Source organism: Mercenaria mercenaria, chromosome 10 (genome assembly GCF_021730395.1).
Source record: "Mercenaria mercenaria strain notata chromosome 10, MADL_Memer_1, whole genome shotgun sequence".
Taxonomy (NCBI): Eukaryota; Metazoa; Mollusca; class Bivalvia; order Venerida; family Veneridae; genus Mercenaria; species Mercenaria mercenaria.
The window spans coordinates 77,045,291-77,066,336 of record NC_069370.1 but is presented as its reverse complement, the minus strand read 5'-3'; the positions used below and the strand labels follow the sequence as shown (position 1 = coordinate 77,066,336).

General features: G+C 32.9%; 1 protein-coding gene across 3 annotated transcripts in view; it reads right to left on the bottom strand.

The window, feature by feature from the left end:
- Window positions 1-338: 338 nt before the first annotated feature.
- LOC123561078 (electrogenic aspartate/glutamate antiporter SLC25A13, mitochondrial-like) overlaps window positions 339-21,046 on the bottom strand; it is a 71,737-nt gene continuing 51,029 nt past the window's right edge. For all 3 annotated transcript variants that reach the window (XM_053516552.1, XM_053516550.1, XM_053516551.1), the window contains 2 exons: window positions 19,312-19,402; window positions 339-9,800 (listed from right to left, as the gene is read on the bottom strand). In XM_053516552.1, the coding sequence (XP_053372527.1) occupies window positions 9,629-9,800; window positions 19,312-19,402 (263 nt within the window). In that variant the 3' untranslated portion in view covers window positions 339-9,628. The remainder of the gene's footprint in view (window positions 9,801-19,311; window positions 19,403-21,046) is intronic.

Here is a 21,046-nt window from a genome sequence, read left to right as displayed (position 1 = left end):
AGAAAATGCTATGGATTTGAATACAAACACGATCTCTCCTATACAGAAGTCACCTACCGGGCACTGACGAATGGGTTTGTCCAATAGCTCAACCTATTCTTCCGTAAGTCGAACTAAAGATGAGCATAATTTTGCCAAATTAAAAGCTGGAGTTATGTACTTTGTCCAGCGAAGTCATCTCATGCGAGCAGCTTGACAGCATTTGACCTATTAGTTTTAGAGAAGCTTGCTTACTGGTGCAGAAATGGATGTCAACTAAAGGGTGACAACATAAGTTCTACTACTGAAAAAGGTCAAATAGATCAGCTAAGAACTTTAAAAGAACTTGAAACAAAGTATAATTGTTTTTATTTATTTTATTTCAGCTTGTATACTCTGTACATTTATGGGGCATTCTTTATCAAAACACATTCCAAATGGGTAAATGCCTCAACATTCACCAGCAATTCCATCAACAGTAAAAATATCATTCTTAATTGCAAAATGTACATAAGTCAAGCTGTGTGGCAGGTTTCTGTGAGAAGATTTTATTGTTTGACTCAGCTATTCTATAAGAAAGCTTTTCATCAACTTCTTCTTTTTTCAAATTTATATATAATTCTAAAGAACTGGGGAGATGGTCACTGGAGTTTTGGAGTTTATTTATTTTTAATTTAGCACCAAATTATTTGAATATAGCATCTTAAAATTCTCTTCAACTGCATAATTTCATCCATTCTGAGCTTTTTTCAATGAAAAGCAACTAACAGAATGCCTTGTTAAAACGAAAGAAACAAACTCTTACAAATAATTTTCTAAAAACGTTTTCCAAAATTTTCATGGAACAGAAATTTGCACAAATTTTCAGACGAAGATTTTGACCACCAGCTTCATGGATTAAAGTGATTTTCAAGAAAAAGAAGTTCCAGATACCTACACCGATGATATTTAGAATGATAAGTGTAGTTTATATAATTTTTGAAAACCAAAATTACAGAATTGCTGACTCAACAATATTTTCAAAATGCAACATTTATATATCCTACAATTCATAACTTGTATAAATTCTGTAACAGTGAAACTTTAATTTAAATGAACTGTGAAATCAATTATTTTTAAGAAAACTGTATTTCGTGGTTTAGGTCAAAACAGCTGCTTCGTGTTGATATAAATTTGTTCAATTATACCTTTAAACATAAAATAAATGGTAATTTTAGCTGTTCATTGGGGGTTTATTTTGTGGATTAAGTCCACCACAAAATCTATGATATCAATCCTCCACAAAATAGTAATTATTCCACAGCACCTTTCATATATATAAATTATCCTTAGACCTAATATCTATAAATAATGGCTTTATCTGAATGAAGAACTTGTTTGATGTGATGAAAGTTGAACTGAGCAGTCATGCAGCTTTAGTTGACTCACTCTGGACTAACGTTTTACACATTAACATGGCTCAACGTTCCTTCCATAAGCAAACTGAAAGTCCAGAAGACCAGGATGCAGCAGCCCACTTCCTTGTTAAAGAGTTTTTGAGATGTTTAAATTACTTTGGATTTACCTGTCACCAACCAGCAACTGACTTTGTTAAAAGTATTTAGGCAAATTAACCATTTTAGTTAACTATTTGAACAGCAAAATCTCTACAGTGGGAGAAATTCTGTTAGTTTGCAGTATCTTATCTCAATTTTGACGATGTTATAACATCCATATCTACATAACCAATGAAATGTACACTTGACCCAACATTTATCAAATAGGTTTATCAGTATTATCTAGTTTCAGGTGAACAATTTATCCCACAAGCTTAAACATTATTCCAAGATGTAAATATAAATCAAGTTCATTACTAAAGTACAGTAGCCATTATAAGCCAGGTATAGCAAGCCTGTAGAAGCACCAGTAAACACATAATCAATGAGCAAATAATTAACAATAACAGCAGGCTTTATGCAGGCTCAACGTACAGTCAACCCGGTCTACAGAGACCACCATACGGTAATCTTTAGCTGAAGGTGATTCATATTCACAGAATAAAATACACTATAATAAATGTTTGAACTAAAACTAAATCAATGGTCTTTATTATGTTGTCGTTGTTCATAAGTAGTCTTCAGTAGAGGTTGGACTGTATGTATAACTTAGATCGTGTATTAAACACTGTTCTATTTATACTACTATCAATAATCTAACACTGAAACAGCAGTGTTTCTGTAATTCACTAAATACAGTATTTATTAAACTAAAAGGTAGAATAACTCACTAATTTGACCATTATAGTCAAAACCAATGAATGTAGTCATCTGCTTTATAAAAAATTACTTCATTAATTTAAACTATTTTACCCTTTGAAAATTATACCCAAGTTAAGTGAAACAAAAAAATGGTATAAATTAACAATACGCATTCACAGCAAAATTGAACTTTTGCTAAAAAAAAATAATTACAATAACAAGTTTGTAAATTTTACAATTATAGTGACATATATAAAGTGACATTTGGTATTTTAAACTTTTAAAATTGTTTCTATGTCCTGTAAAACATCTTTTTTCTAGTTATATCCAACAATAGATGCTTCTGCTGATTGAAGGATTTTTTCCCTTTGTTTATTTGTAAATATGTAGAGCTTTATATACAAATATATTACTTCCATATATTGGACATTTCTTTCTTTTAAAAATATGTGATATGTGTACTTGAAATTAGACATTCTGGCTGAACTATTTTGGTTGAGAAAAACTTGGTAAATTAAGTTACCTAAAGACATTTTTGTAACTTTATTAAATGAGGATTTAATTTAGTCTGGTTTTTTTTTCAACTAAATAACACAATAAAAGTCAGCACTACAAAACTGGCAATACATTTTGAATATTAAAACATCCAAAAATTGAAATTTTGAAAATTGCAAAATAATCAGACACTCAATACAATGGAAGTCCAGCAACTATTTACAATGAAAATGTTTTATAATAAACAGATGGCGCTTACACAGCAAGCAATCTTTAGTGTGACAAATTTGCCATTCCCAGACCAAAATGTTTTAAAGAGGTGCAATATTATGGCATGCCATTATCATTATGCCATTATTAGAAACGAAAAAATCTTCTGTTGTAAAAAGCTAATTAAGCACCTGACCCTGTTGTTTCATATTCGAGGTAGTCTTCACAGCCTATATATGTGCTATGAAACAGCAATACTGACTTGATATTGACCTGGAACAAGAGGGCCATGATGGCCCAAGATCGCTCACCTGAGTTACACTGATTGCTCTTGATGGTTATGCAAGGAAAATTCTGTGATACGATTTCGTAACAGTGACAGTGTTTTCTGGCATGAATATTTCAAAAGTTTCTACTAAATAAATATGGACAGGTGATGTGTGTTTGGGGGGGGGGGGTTTAAGACCATTTTGGAATAGGGAATCAGTGTGATATGACAAAATTAAAAATTGATTTTTTAAGTTTCCACTACAAACATATAGGGAAAAGTTACCACACACCCTTGTGACCATATTTTATGATGAACCAAAATCATTTGAGCAATCGTGGTACAGGGTCATATAAGGACCATTGGACTGTGTGAAACCATTTTAAAATTGGGCTAGCAGTTTCGTACATAAAGATTTTTAAAGTTTCCACTATATACATACAAGGTAAAAGTGACCATGCCCCCTAGCAACCATATTTTTTTAACGAAGTGGAATAGTTTGAACAATCTTGGTACAGGGTCACGTAAGACCATTTGTGTGAAATTATTTACAAATTAGACCTGCAATCTAGGAGGAGATGCTGTTTGAAGACTTTTCCGCTCTTAGCTCTGGCAGCCCTTATGAATATCCAAGTGGAACAGTTTGAACAAATTTGGAAGCGGACCACCCAAAAACATCCACGCAGTTTCATCAACTTCTACCAAAATGTTTTCAGAGAAGATGTTGTTTGAAGAAAATGTGGATAGGCTGACAGATGCCGGACGGACAGACACAGAATGGTGAGCAACAACAATAGCTCACCGCAAGCACTTAGTGCTCAGATGAGCTTAAAAGGAGACAAGTGCTTCATAAACAACCAGCTTAAAACCAGGTACACTCACTACTGTATATATCCTTAAACAATCCCTTGTAAAGTGCATGTAAGTATCAAGGTCAACGTAACAGCAAACTAACTACTACTCAACACAAGATAAGAATTAAAGACCAAATCTCCCCTGCTTAATTTAACCAAGGCAAACCACCTTTGATAGAACTTTGAAATGAAATGATATAGTAAAAATTAACCATCTTTATTGTGATTATTATTTGAACTTATTTATTGGAATATTACAAGATGTTAGAGTTATGATGGGATTTTGTCTGACTTGGTCAAATTGAGCAGTTTGAGCTTCCGTTCTTACATGATAAAAATGTGAAGTAACTTCTTTTCTTCCAAAGAAATCAAAATTTGATTTTTGAAAGTTTAAAGGAAACAATAAGCTCTTTAAGCACTGAAATCAATTCCAGAAAAATATGCTTTATTCAAAATTTCCTGAACATTGTTACTACATGCATAATTAATTTTTAGTTATATAACTGTTTTACAATTACAGAATCGCCAGATTTAAAGGCTTTAAATTTTCTCGAGTCTCCTTCTATAGTACCCCTATTAGGCATCATGTCCTAATACAGGTTTTATTCTTAAACTTACACTTTCTGACCTGATAAATCATTCTATTTTATTTTTTTGCAACAGACAACTTTACTACATAAAAAACCTTGATTTAAAAAATGAGCTCAATGAGGCTCTAAAGTGTTCACCTTTCGCGAAAATGCACAATGTATAAATTCTACTGAATGAAGGCAGATTAAAAAAGACTATCTAATGCATAACATTAAACTGAAATAAATGAGTGGTCCCAAAACTGGTTTCTAACTGTAACTTTACTCAAAGTACAAGGCAAAGTCTCTAGTGTAGCCTCTATGAAATTTTTTTAAGGTGCATTTGCGCAAAAGTTCAGAAATCAAGAGTTTTAAAAATGAATCCTTTCATCTTATTATAAAATACCTGGGCCATAATCACTTTTATTTTCTACTTGACAAAAATCCTGTGTTATTTTGCATTTCATGTATTTTTGTTAAGTGGACACATACTTTTAAATTGGTGTCATATGAATAGTCCTTGACTTAACAATTATTTATTGAAAAGTTTACCTTGGCTACACATAACTACGGAGGGAAAAATTAATTTCATTTGATAAAAGACTGTCATGCGTCAAAGCTTGGTCTATATACATGCACAGCAGTTACAAAGAGTCATAGATATCTCTGGTGGGATGAATTTTTGGTAAGAAGCACAAATTTCCAAGAGCTGTCTCAAAATGTTTTTATATAGACCAAACGGTCAGAAGCTTTGACCCCAATGGCACCGAGTCAAGATTATGAGCTAATTCAGGTAAACATATGAATATAAGATTACTCGATACTTTTGTATGCTTTAGTTAATCAAGAGATTTTGTTCCAGTAACTGTTAAATGAATAAATGATGTAAAATGAGCATGTGCTAGATATAAAAATCCACAGAAAATCAGCGTACCTGCTTAAAATACCTACAAACATTTAGCAGAAATTGTTTCACAAAGTAGAGATTTTATGAATGTTTTATTTTAGAAATGCAATTTATGAAGGATCATAATAATAAGTAAGGTTCTGATTTCATACTTGTATAGGTATGCATAGTATTTCATTATGCATAAGATGTTTCGAAATTCAGAACATCACAACTTATAATATTTTTGCTGTTACACATGCTAAAAGTACTTGAAAATCTAAATACAATGTCTCAATTGTGTTGATCTATCCGTAGCAAACAACCTGATAAAACGTACTGCTTGATTTAACACGTGTATTATTACATTTATGTGTAAGGATTTCCTATATGCATGCACTCAGACAGAAGTGCTGAAATCACAAACTTTTCAGTAACTTTCTATGATTACTTGGGCACCGGTGCAGAACATAAATACATAAGGTACAGGTATAAACTTATAATTAACTAACAAGATTTGAGCGCTGCTGCGCAAAAACCAATGTTACAACTTTGTGACCAGTATGGACTGAAATTAACCTGTACATCCATTCAGCATGATCTGGATCCATACCAGTGTCATACAAGTGCTGAAATTGATAAACAAACAGTATGGATGTGAGGATAAATGGACAGTATGGATGTGCACTGATCTGGATCCTTGCTGGTCTCAGAGCCCTGATGTTGGTTTTCGCACAATGATGCTCATTCACAAAAAAACACAAAACTGTATAACATATTACAACCACGGACAGTCAACTAGTGATTCATTGTGATAAATAAGCTACTAGTACATGTGTTTCTATAAAGTGGCTCCTGAAATGACAATTAATATTCTAGTAAAACTGTTTTTACATGAAATCTTACAGAATTTTTAAGCATTTAACTACATAAGTGAGTACCCTTCTGTGAGCTACAACCCCTTTTGGTGAGAGATTTAGTGCTCACAAGAACATTGATGCAAGAAATACACAAAGAAACTAGAAAATGCTTTTGTAAAAAAGCGCATGTCTCCCCCAATGCAAAGTCCTACAGGCAAGAAGTCAATAGGGGTCAGGAGCGAAAGTCGAAGAGACACTGATGGTTAGCTGCAATAGGGATCATCTACTTGGCATGTCCAGTCATCACGCTAAATTTCAACACTCTTGGCCTAGTGGTTCTCAAGTCACTGTTCAGGCTCCTGTGACCTTGACCTTTGATCAAGTAACCTCAAAATAAATAGGGGTCATCTACTCTGCATGTCCAATCATCCTATTAAGTTTCAACATTGTAGGTCAAGTGGTTCTCAAGTTATTTCCAAAAAATGATTTTACATGAACAGGCCACTGTGACCTTGACCTTTAATAGACTGACCCCAAAATCAATAGGGGTCATCTACTCTGCATGTTTAATCATCCTATGAAGTTTCAACATTCTGGGTCAAGTGGTTCTCAAGTTATTGATCGGAACTGGTTATCAATGTTCAGGCCCCTGTGACCTTGTCCTTTAATGGAGTGACCCCAAAAACAATAGGGGTCATTTACTCTGCATGAACAATCATCCTATGAAGTTTCAACATTCTGGGTCGAGAGGTTCTCAAGTTATTGATTGGAAATGGTTTTCCATGTTCAGGCCCCTGTGGCCTTAACCTTTAACAGAGTGACCCTAAAATCGTTAGGGGTCATCTACTCTGCATGACCAATCATCCTATGAAGTTTCATCATTCTGGGTCAAGTGGTTCTCAAGTTACTGACCGGAAATAGTTTTCAATGTTCGGGCCCCTGTGACCTTGACCTTTCACAGAGTGACCCCAAAATCGATAGGGGTCATTTACTCTTCATGACCAATCATCCTATGAAGTTTCAACATTCTGGGTCAAGTGGTTCTCAAGTTATTGATCAGAAATGGTTTTCAATGTTCAGGCCCCTGTGACCTTGACCTTTGATGGAGTGAACCCAAAATCTATAGGGGTTATCTACTCTTTATGACCAATCATCCTATGAAGTTTCAACATTCTGGGTCAAGTGGTTCTCAAGTTATTGATCGGAAATGGTTTTCAATGTTCAGGCCCGTGACCTTGACCTTTGACGGAGTGACCCCAAAATCAATAGGGGTCATCTACTCTTCATGACCAATCATCCTATGAAGTTTCAACATTCTGGGTCAAATGGTTCTCTAGTTATTGATCGGAAATGGTTCAATGTTCAGGCCCCTGTGACCTTGACCTTTGACGGAGTGACCCCAAAATCAATAGGGGTCATCTACTCTTCATGACCAATCATCCTATGAAGTTTCAACACTCTGGGTCAAGCGGTTCTCTAGTTATTGATCGGAAATGGTTTTCAATGTTCAGGCCCCTCTGACCTTGACCTTTGACGGAGTGACCCCAAAAACAATAGGGGTCGTCTACTCCAGCAGCCCTACAACCCTATGAAGTTTGAAGGTTCTAGGTCAAATGGTTCTCCAGTTATTGCTCGGAAATGAAGTGTGACGTACGTACGGACGGACGGACAGTGCAAAAACAATATGTCTCCTGGGGGAGACATAAATATAAAGATATTAATCAAAATCTAAGTCTACAATTTATATCATCTAAAAAGAAGTCAACAGGATAACACAACTTTGTAACTTCCTTTTCATATGGTCACTGAAGTAATCATAATTTTGGCTTCTAAACACTGACTTTTAAGAAAGTCCATAATCATAAACTGCATCATAAATCAAAATAAATCAGCATAAGGAGATTTTTGAGACAGATCATTGCTTTAACTATGTTAATTTGTTTAAGGTTGATAGTGAAATCATTTTTATGACTTATATCAACCTTTAAATACACCTCCTTCCTGATAGAATCCAAGCAAGAAAGCTACTACTTTGTGTTTTTCACAGTATCATTAAATAACTGTGATAATATTTCAGTACTTTTTCTAACTTGTGCACCACATTGGAATCACTAAATAACATCACCTACTCAAACTGAAGCACTACTTGAGATTTTTCGCACCAAATATCACTAAATAACCTTTATAATGTTTCAGCACTTTTCGAACTGACAATAATATTAAAATATAACAATAAAAATCAACAGGTAATTCGAAACCAGCCCGATAAATAATCAACACTTATGCTCTCTGATTACAGAAATCCTGCAATAACTGGTTACTATTATTGCATTGAATATCACTAACACTTTTCCACTAGTTCTTATTTCTGTAATACTACACAAAAACATTTTTGTTTTTCGATGCGAAATATGATTATTATATCTGCATTTTGTATTCTTTGTAGGGTTTTTTTTGCGTCAATTCTCAAATTTAATCCTAACAGATAAATTTCCCAGTTATTTTTAAAATCTGAAACCATGATATATTAGGCCAATGAAATTTACTAATTTTACAGCATAAATAGGTCCAGCACATTTTAGTTCTCGGGAAGAAAAATAACCATTTTAAATCAACTGATAATAAACACATAAATACATCACCATCCAAAACCTCTATTTTTTTCAACTCTTAATCTCATTATAATTCAACAACTGTGTCAAGAAATTTAATTCTTTGAAAAATATGCCATTTATATTTGCAAGGACCCAAGAATACCACAGAATATCATACAGCCATGCACCTTGTTAACTGTGATTGTTTAACACCATCAGTTTGTTATTGTACCAATGTATAGTAACACTGACACCTAGACCATTAAATAATTAAAGATCATTTCAAATTCATAAAGTCAATAACTGGGCAAATCATAAAATGGATAAACTTATAAGATTTAAAAAAACTGTGGTTTCTATCCTGCAATTTGTTAACAATTAAGTTTCAATATTCTGTAAACCAACAGTAACATGGTCTTCCATATTTTGGAAACTATACATTTTCTATTAAAGGCAATTATCTGGTGTGCTGTTTTTTCAGTTAAACCATTACTTAACCAAGTTGCCAGACTCAATTTTTTTGTCAAACACATTTCTCATTAATGGATAGGGTGACTTTCCAACGGGTAATGACAATGCTCATTCACGATCCCGGTGAGCTAAAAATGACCCTAATTAACAAAAAATAAATAAAATATCTGTCACTAAATTTTAAACGTCTATAAATGAGCTATCCTCAAGTCGTCCCTTCAGTGACTGCGTTACGAAATTTCGGTAAACAAAGACCAAGTTGTCTCTCCATGCCATCAAACGTTGCTAAAGCCAAGCGGAAACCACCTATATGATCTGGATTGCGTGATAATTGATCTTGTAAATGTGTTGGTTTCGCAGCAGAACCCTCTGGCCGTCTGAAATAACAAAAGGTTTAAATACAGCATGTGTAGGCATACAAGTTAAATATTCAGACTATAGCGGAACACATACAAAACATTTGAGACAAAATTCAAGTAATTTTCAAGAACTTTTAAAAAAATTTCAAGGATCATTTTTTCAAAACCATGACCCAATCAGAATAACTTTCATTGTGTTCATCATGTAATGCAAAAGTAAAACAACATTTAAAATGGTAGCATCACTTGTCAGACCAAATGCATGACTTTATACTTAAGGCTGCTACATAAAATTATTGGGTAAACTAACAGCACAAAACAAGAGGGTCATGATGACCCTGGATCACTCACCAGATCGCTACATGTTTCAAATGTCAAACTGATGATTTTTAGAAGAATTTTTGAAGATTTTCTGATGTACAATCAAGTAACCCCTGGGGCGGGGCCAATTTTACCCCGGGGATCATGATTTGAACAAAGTCTGTAGGCAATTTATAATTTATTTTTTTCTCTTTTATGACATACATCATACAAACATGTTACACTTGTTTTGTACAATTCTGCAGACCTACTAAATAATAATAAAACAGAAATAATATCTTTGAGATACATAAAACAATTGCAATTATTTCCCCTTCAGTTTTGTTTATAAAATCGTTTTGTATGTCAAAAAAGATAAATAAATGTATCCACTTTGCATGATAAGACGCTTAATTTGAGAAGAAAGTTAACACTGTATAAAATAAAAGTAGAGAAAAAAAAGTATAGAGTATACCCATGTGCGCTCTTGATTACCTTTGAAATAGATTATTTCAAACATTTTTTTTTTTTTTTTTTTTTTTTTTTCATGTGTCTCAGTGATGTACGTGGTAAGGATGCATATTAAAGATTCAAGAAAGACCATTTCTTTAAATGATAATCAATTTTGTTTTGCATTATTGCTATTTCTTTTTCTAGACAAATTCTGATTTTTAAACAAGAGGGCCATGAAGGCCCTGTATCGCTAACCTGACCTACAGACATAAAGATCATTAAGATTAACATTCTGACCAAGCTTCATTAAGATATGGTCATAAATGTGGCCTCTAAAGTGTTAACTAGCCATTCTTTTGATTTGACCCCATGACCTAGTTTTTGACCCGACATGACCCAGATTCGAACTTGACCTAAAGATCATCAAGTTTAACATTCTGACTAAGTTTCATGAATATACAGTCATAAATGTGGCCTCTAGAGTGTTAACAAGGTTTTCCTTTGATATGACCTAGTGACCTAGTTTTTGACCCCAAATGACCCAGATTTAAACTTGACCTAAAGATCATCAAGATTAACAGTCTGACAAAGTTTCATTAAGGTATGATCATAAATGTGGCCTCTAAAGTGTTAACTAGCTTTTCCTTTGATTTGACCTGTTGACCTAGTTTTTGACCCGACATGACCCAGATTCAAACTTGCCCTAAAGATCATCAAGTTTAACATTCTGACTAAGTTTCGTGAAGATACAGTCATAAATATGGCCTCTACAGTGTTAACAAGCTTTTCCTTTGATCTGACCTAGTGACCTAGTTTTTGACCCCACCTGACCCAGATTTACACTTGACCTTAAGATCATCAAGATTAACATTCTGACCAAGTTTCATTATGATATGATCATAAATGTGGCCTCTACAGTGTAAACTAGCTTTTCCTTTGATTTGACCTGGTGACCTAGTTTTTGATCCTACATGACCCAGATTCAAACTGGACCTTAAGATCATCAAGATTAACATTCTGGTCAAGTTTCATTAAGATTGGGCCAAAATTGTGACCTCTAGAGTGTTAACAAGCTTTTCCTTTGATTTGACCTGGTGACCTAGTTTTTGATCCCAGATGACCCAATATCGAACTCGTCCAAGATTTTATTGAGGGTAACATTCTGACAAAGTTTCATTAAGATTGGGCCAAAAATGTGACCTCTAGAGTGTTAACAATCTTTTCCTTTGATTTGACCTGATGACCTAGTTTTTGACCCCAGATGACTTAATATCGAACTCGTCCAAGATTTTATTGAGGGTAACATTCTGACCAAGTTTCAAGATTTTATTGAGGGTAACATTCTGACCAAGTTTCATTAAGATTGGGCCAAAATTGTGACCTCTAGAGTGTTGACAAGCTTTTCCTTTGATTTGACCTGATGACCTAGTTTTTGATCCCAGATGACCCAATATTGAACTCGTCCAAGATTTTATTGAGGGTAATATTCTGACCAAGTTTCATTAAGATTGGGCCAAAAATGTGACCTCTAGAGTGTTAACAGTCAAATTGTTGACAACGGACGGACAGACGGACGATGGACACAGGGCGATCACTAAAGCTCACCTTTGAGCACTTCGTGCTCTGTGAGCTAATAGGATAAAAACTGATTGAATACAGGAACCTTTTGTCTATTTTTCAGTTAAAAAATAAAATATTTCATCAAAAAAATCATGAAATTTATGGTATTGCTTTTTAACCCCGTTTGCACAGTGCCAAAACTTATACATTCTAGATTGAACAGGCACGATATTCCCTTTTCTGCAAGAAAGTTACTTAGTCTATTCCACAAAATTTGAACATGATTACATACCCAAAATAGATGTTCTATACTTTCCACTTGCATGTTACAAAAATCACATAAGTTTGTTCTAGACAATTTCATTTTGTACAAGTATTTATTTGTTGGAACTATTCGCATTAAAAATTTATACTGGAAGTTTCTAATTTTTGTGTCTATCGTTGCTTTAAAAATTTGTCCATAAATTTTATTCCATTTTATGTTATTGTTTTCAACAGTAGATCCCCATTTCTTTTCTGATTTTATTTCTGGTTTAAGTTTTACATTTAATTGTTTGGGGTATAGCAATTTGTTTGGTGCTTTTGCTGCTTGAATTTTATTAAGCAGGTTGTCTGTAGTATTGTAAATAATGTTTTCGTTTTTAAGTGATTCTTTTAGATCCGGCTTAATGCTGGTGATAATTTGATAATATTTTAGGAATTCATTATCTTCTAGACTGTATAAATACTTGAATTGTTCAAGAGTAAAAATCTTTTTTCCTGTAATCAAATAAGTGTTCTAAATATTTTATTCCTTTTTCATACCATTCTTTGTAATACAACGTTTTATTCCCATTCCTTATGTCAGAGTTGTTCCAGATTATCTGTTTTCCACTTATGTCATTTAATTCAACCTTCTTAACGGTATGCCATGCAATAAGAATATCTTTGAGAAATGTGTTGTTTTTACATATGTTTTCAATGTCTTTATCATTTAAATTACATTCAAATACTAACTTTCCACCTGCTGGTTTTAGAATTGTATTATAGAAAGTACCCCAAATTACACTTTCACTGTTACACATAAATCGTTTTATCCAACAGGCTTTTATCGAGTTCAAAAAACATTTAAATATTTATCATTTTTAGTCCTCCTTTCTCGTAATCAAGTTGTAGTACATCTCTTTTGATTTTTTCTGGTTTATTGTTCCATATAAAATTAACATTATCTTTATTATTTCCTTTTAATTTTTCTTCAGACGGACTTGGTAAAACTGTAAAGGGATATATAAGCTTCGGTAACGCAAAGGTTTTTATCACTGTAATTTTTCCTAGGTTTTTATGTGTTCCCATTGTTTCAAACAGTTTTTAAAGCTATTTAATTTTGGGTCTAGATTAAGGTCTACATTTTTATTAATATTGTTCGAGAATGTCATACCAAGTGTTTTTGCCAATTCAGATGTCCAATTAAATTTTTTATCATTACACAGTTTCATATTTGTATTTACTAAAGATCCCGCTCTTAAAATTGTTGATTTGTTGAAGTTAAGTTTTAGTCCTGATATGTTTCCGAAATTAGTGATGACATCAATAAGTTTTTCGAATGAGTTTCTTTGTCCGTTGTTTAAGAAGGTTGCATCATCTGCAAAAAGTGTTTGTTTAATTTCTTTACCATTGATCGTCACTCCTTTAATAGAATTATCAGTGTTGATATAATTTGCTAAAAATTCAATGCATATTATGAAAAGCAGAGATGACAATGGACATCCTTGTCTTACACCCCTCTTTATTTGAAAGGATTCGGACAAGTTTCCGTTATTTATAACTACGCTACTTATATCGTTGTAAAATAATTTTACCCAATCAATAAAAGAGACACCAAAATTCAAGTGGTGTAAGCACTGAAACATGAAAGTATGATCGATGCTGTCAAAAGCTTTTTCAAAATCTGCAAACAGTAGTAGGCCGGGTTCATTTTTAGTTTGTAAATATTCCATAGTTTCAAATAGTAACCTAATGTTTTCACCGATGTATCTGTTTTTCAAAAATCCTGTTTGAGCTTTATCTATTATGGAATTTATAACTTTTTTAAGACGATTCGTTATTGACTTAGTTGCAATTTTTTAATCAACATTTAAGAGACTTATAGGGTGCCAGTTTGATAAAGATAATGTATCTTTTCCCTCTTTTGGTAGTAATGTAATAATTCCTTGCTTTTGTAGGTCTGTTAGTTGTTTTGTTCTATAGGAATAGTTAATTGCTTTAACGTAGTGTGTTTTAATTGTTTCCCAAAAAACTTCATAAAAGTCACTAGTAATCCCGTCTGAACCAGGACTCTTTTGGTTTTTCATTTCTTTTAAAGCTTCTAAACACTCATATTCGGTTAAATACCCTTCACATGTTTCCTTTTCATTTTCATTTAGTTTTTTTATATGCTGATTGAAGAAGTCATAATCTGTTTTTATTTTTGATCGTTTTGAATACAAATTTTCATAAAATGATTTTTCAGCTTTAAGAATTTCGACTTGATCATTTATTTCAGCATCTCCAATTTTTATTTGAATATGTTTTTCCTCTCTGCATTTTTCTTTTCTAAACTTGCGAAATATCTAGAATTTTTTTCATTCCCTTCAATGCTTATTGCTTTGCTTCTAACTAAAAGTCCATTTATTCTTGAATCGTTCAGTTTTCAAGTTCTTGTTTTTTTATTTCTAAACTGATTTTATTGTTTTCTGTGTCATCAGTCACATTAACTACTTTATCTTCTAGGTCTTCTATTTCTTTCGTAAGTTTTTCTTCTTTTTCCTTGTCTGTTTTTTTCTTATTTGTGGCATATTTTATTGTTTGGTTTCTAATTGTACCTTTTATGATTTCCCACATTGTATTTGGATTACATTCTTTATTTATTTCTACAACTTCATTAATACTACTTCTTATAATTGTTTGATATTCATCTTCATTTAACAGACTGTTATTCATTTTAAAATAACCAGGGCCTCTTTTAATGTCTGTTAAGTCAACTTTAATTTCTACAACTGAATGATCCGATTTTGTATCCTGGTTTTATTTTGCAACTATGAGTAATATTTTCTAGGGTATCAGAAATTAAACAAGCAAATTCGATGAATTGGAATCCCCCGCCAAAAAGGTCAGAGTTGAGGAACGGCAAAAAAATATATCCTGCAAAAAGTTAAGAATGTTACAAAGAAGCAAATAATTTCATTAGTCAAATCAAATTAAAAGAAAATGAATGGTTTGTTTGGGTGGGGGGGGGGGGGATGATACAACAGTTTACATGTTGATTATAAATATTTATTGGTAGAAAACGAAAAATGAAAAAAAAAAAAAAAAAAAAAAAAAAAAAAAAAAAAAAAAAATGTGGGGGGGGGGGGAGGTGAGAGGGAGGGGTGACCAATGTAAGGTGGTGACCAGGTGTAGTACACAACATCACATGTTTATAATAAATGTGCATGGAAAAGAATGGAAGAAGTTTAATGAAATTCTTCCAATTGGTTGGTTTGTTATGTACAGATCTGTGGATTTTTAAACAATTAAAGGGCAATAACTAAATGGAAAATTGACCAATCGAAAAAAACTTGAAGGGCATCGTCGCAGTATCTTGGTTCATGTCTATTTCAAGTTTGATGAAATTCTACCTGCTAGTTACTGAGAAATGGCTGCAGACGGACATTTTTCATTAAATCAAGGGCAATAACTCTGAGGGAAATTGACCAATCAAAAAAAAAACTTGACGGGCATCATCGCAGTATGTTGGTTCATGTTTATTTCAAGTTTCATGAAATTCTACCAAGTAGTTACTGAGAAATGGCTGCGGACGGATGGACGGACGGACTGACTGACGGACTGACAACCCCATTTCAATACCCCCCTCCCGATTTCATCGGCGGGGGATAAAAATAGTCTAGTCTACTAAAAATTATTGGTTTTGTATTAGAGTGCCATGTGTATTTTAATTGCGTTGGATTATTTTTGCTCCAAATATCAATAAGGTTACAGGAATCTATCAAATCAATTATTTTTTTCCTACACATTTTATGGGTATCATTTCTTCCATGTTTTTTGTCTAAGTTCATGTCTAAAATCGTATTAAAATCTCCCCCTAAAATGATGTTTGTGCCATATTGTTTTAATATTTCATTTTCAAGTTGACCAAATACTAATGCATTATCATCATTTGGACCATAAATATTAAATATCGTTATTTTTCTATCATTGATAGTGAGTTCTACACTGGCTAGTCGACCCGTAATTAATTCCTTGTAAGTCATATTATTGCTTGAATAAGAAAATGATTCGTCAAAAAGTATGGCTATTCCAGCTCTATTACTTTTATTCCCGCTAAAGAAAGCTTCTCCCTTTCATTCACTTTTCCACGTATCAGTTACATCACTTGTTGAATGGGTTTCTTGCAACAAACATACTTTATATTTCTTATCACCTAACCATTGAAATATCTGCTGTCGTTTTTTGTAATTACCTAAACCACGTACATTAAGAGAGCACATATACAAAGTTTCCATGATGTATTGATATAATACATTTTTTATGAGAGCGTATACATGGGGATAATCTAATCATATTCTTCATTTGTTATAAAAGAGAGATCAGGGCAAAAATTTATGTCAAACCTACGTATACCATATACCGATATATTCCTTCTATATTGCTAAAGGTATAACTAAAGCTACATATTAAACATCAACTAAATCAATATAACATTCCAAGTGCAAAAGAAAAAGAATACATGACATTGATACTAAAAAAAAAAGAAACAGGTACAAAATTCCCTGTCATGAAAGTTTGCGTTAGTTGTTTTTCAGTCACACAATACAAGATATTGATACTAAAAAAAAAAGAAACAGGTACGAATTTCTCTGTCATGAAAGTTTGCGTTAGTTGTTTTTCAGTCACCAGATATTCTAAGAAAACAAAGTACAACACTTGTACAGTATTTACACGCTCCTTAGCAAAAATGATAATTTACATCTATATACTGTGTATATATCAAATAGTCCTTGAACAAAACAAAATTTAGTAAAAAAATTAGTTTAAAACTTTTGATTTTCGGGAAAAGTATTAATTTAAATTGATAAACATATCTATATTATATATTTTTTGTCTAATTAACGTTTCTGGACTGGTTTAACATCATTCAAAATGCTTTCTGATACATATGTTTAATAATCATTAATAACAGGCGTGTATATCCTCAAACACCAGCATACATATACACACTAACACACACACATACATACACATATATATATACATATATACACACACACACACACATATATATATATACATACACACATATATATATATATATACATACACACACACACACATATATACACACATACATATATACTTACATACATATATATACACATATATATACATATATATACACACATACATACATACATACACACACACATATACACCTGCATATATATATATATACACACATATATACACAAACACTTATGTACATATATGCACACATACACCCATATTCACATGTGTACACACATATACACCTATACATACATACGCACACACCTACATACATACCTACAAACACATATGTACATATATGCACTCATACACATATATCCACACGTGTACACACATATACCCCCGCACATACATACAAACGTACATACGTATGTACACACATACATACATACATGCACACATACATATATACGTGCATACATACACACACCTACATACATATACCCACATGTATATACATATACACATATCAGAACTATGTACCCCTCAACACAGAATTTGTTTTATTAATAAGTCACTTGATATTATGTTCTGTTCAAAAATCAAGTTGAATAATTCTACTTCAACTACATATACACATATACACATATACAGAACTATGTACCCCTCAACACAATTTTTTTTTATTAATAGGTCAATTTATATTATGTTCTGTTCAAAAATCGAGTTGAAATAATTTTACTTCAACTACAATGCCTTTATAAGTCTGTGATGATGGGTTGTACTTCCCCGATACATGATGCCACCGATAAAATGTACACACTTATGTATATTATCATATACAAACACATGCATATATATGACCTGTTTTGTCTAACGAAAAAAATTGAATAGTTTTACTGCTTAATGTCACAGCATACGAACACACGTTTTACATTTTATATGGATGTATAGGCAATGTAACATATCAAATATCTAAGATCTAGGCCTTCTGGTTTATTTTTAGCAAATTTATGAAGATTTCCCTATGTACAATCAAGTAACCCCTGGGGCTGGGTCAATTTGACCCTGGGGGGGGGGGGGTCAAGATTTGAACAACTTTTGTAGAGGTCCACTAGGCAATGCTACATGTCTAATATCTAAGCTCTAGGCCTTCTGGTTTATTTTTAGAAAATTTTGAAGATTTTTCTATGTACAATTAAGTAACCCAATGGGGTGGGGTCAATTTGACCCCGGGGGTCATGATTTGAACAAAGTCTGTAGAAGTCTACTAGGCAATGCTACATGTCAAATATCTAAGATCTAGGCCTTCTGGTTTATTTTTAGAAAATTTTTGAAGATTTTCCTATGTACAATCAAGTAACCCAATGGGGTGGGGTCAAATAGAACCCGGGGGTCTTGATTTGAACAAATTTTGTAGAGGTCCATTAGGCAATGCAACATGTGAAATATCTAAGCTCTAGGCCTTCTGGTTTATTTTTTGATAACCTACACTCAATTTGCAATTTCAGGTTGTTATAATAAAACAATTTTTTAATATAGTCAATGGATGCCAAAAGCATAAGGAGTATATCGTCAAATGGAAAATGCTGACTGTCCAATACCTTAACAAATCCTATTTTAGTTTCATATTTTACCAACACTATTAAAGTATTATAAAGTATATGGTAAGAATTCTGGGCAAGAAGAACTCATTCTTTCATTACAGAAGATTATTTGGAAAATACTCCATTTCTTTCATTAAAGACTGGATTGTTTGGGAAATACTCCTTGTCTCATTATAGACAAAATTATTTCGGAAATACTTCTCTCTTTTTTTATTACACAGTTTTTGTGTAAGTTTCAGTCCTATTACTTCTTGATTCTATTTTGAAACTTTAGTATGAACAGTTACCAAACTGTTATGAAGAAAACCTGACACCTTATGTGTATACAATTACAGATAAATTTCCCCAAAAGAACTTTATGTAGTTACCTTCCACCAAAGTCGACATAGAAGAGTCGCTGTAACAATTCATATGTGAGCAAAGTAACACCAAACTGCGGTGAAGAACGGAACACTCGAGCTGAAATCATTAAATCATTTTTAAGCTTTAAACACTACAAAATGTTCTTTTTGTTTGTTTTTGTTTAACACCTTTTTCAAAGTACATTGTATTTCAGTGATGTAACAGTGGAAAGATAACCTAAACAGTGTTCCTGGATTCTGTACCAGTACTAACTAGTTCTCTGCAAGTAACTTGCAACTTCTCCATATGGATCAAAGATGGAGGATGAAATGACTTCACACACAAGGCCTTTTATCAAGTAGTAATGGAGAACATGCACCTCATCGGAGGATAGAACTCCCAACCAAACAATCTATGCTCTCCCTACTGAGCTAAATCAGCGGCCCCTACAATATAAAACAAACAAGAGCTGTCCATAAGACAGCGCGCTCCACTATTCGCCAATTTGACAATAAAATTAATATATGTCTCAATAAGAGGCCTCTACTTTAAAAGGAAGATATACAAAGGGACATAATTCTGTCAAGAATATAAATTAGAGTTATTGGGATTGTTACCACACCAGATGATGATGGTTAAGATATATTTTGAGTTTCAAGTCATTATCTTATATAGTACTAAAGTTATGTCCAGAAAACGAAGTTTGCCAAAAAAATTAAATATGAAAGGGGCATAATTTGGTCAAAAATACAAATCAGATTTATGGGGATTGTTACCACACATGCAGATTATGATGATAAAGATACATTTTAAGTTCTTTATCTTATATTGCACTAAAGTTATATTCAGAAAGCGAAGATTGCCAAAAAACTTTCAGTATGAATGGGGCATAATTCTGTCAATAATATAATTAGAGTTTTGGGGATTGTAACCACGAATGTAGATGATGATTATAAAGAAATATTTTTAACTTCAAGTCATTATCTTTTAAAGTATCAAAGATATGTCTATAAACAAAGCTTTCGAAAAAATTTAACATGAAAATAATTCCAAGTATAACAACTTTGTGACCTTGACCTTGGGTGTAATGGGCCCAGCCCCTGCAAATACTTTGTTTGTATGCTGGACAATGTTTATGTGAAGTTACAGTAAGATTTAAGCAACAGTAACAAAGATAAGACAGAAAAACAAAGGTTGCCCAAAAACTTTAACCAAGGCAGCTCATGCCAACGCTGACGCCGGGGCGAGTAGAATAGCCCCCCTATTCTACAAATAGTGGAGCTAAAATTCTACAAATAGTGGAGCTAACAAGAGGGCCAAGATGGCCCTGGGTCGCTCACCTGAGAAACACACCATAATACACCATAACAGTGTAAACATAGACCTAGTGATTGCATGGAAAAAAATATTCTGACCAAGTATCATTAAAATTGGAGCAAACACAAGTATTTCTTTTATTTGACCTAGTGACCTAGTTTTTGACCCCAGATGACCCATATTCAAACTCTACCTAGATTTTATCAAGGCAATAATTCTGACCAAATTTCATAAAGATCAATTGAAAAATACAGCCTCTATTGCATGCGCAAGGTTTTTCTTTGATTTGACCTAGTGACCTAATTTTTGACCCAAGATGACCCATATTCAAACTTGACCAAGATTTTATCAAGGCAATCATCCTGACTGAATTTCATAAAGATCAATTGAAAAATATAGCCTCTATCGCATACACAAGGTTTTTCTTTGATTTGACCTAATGAC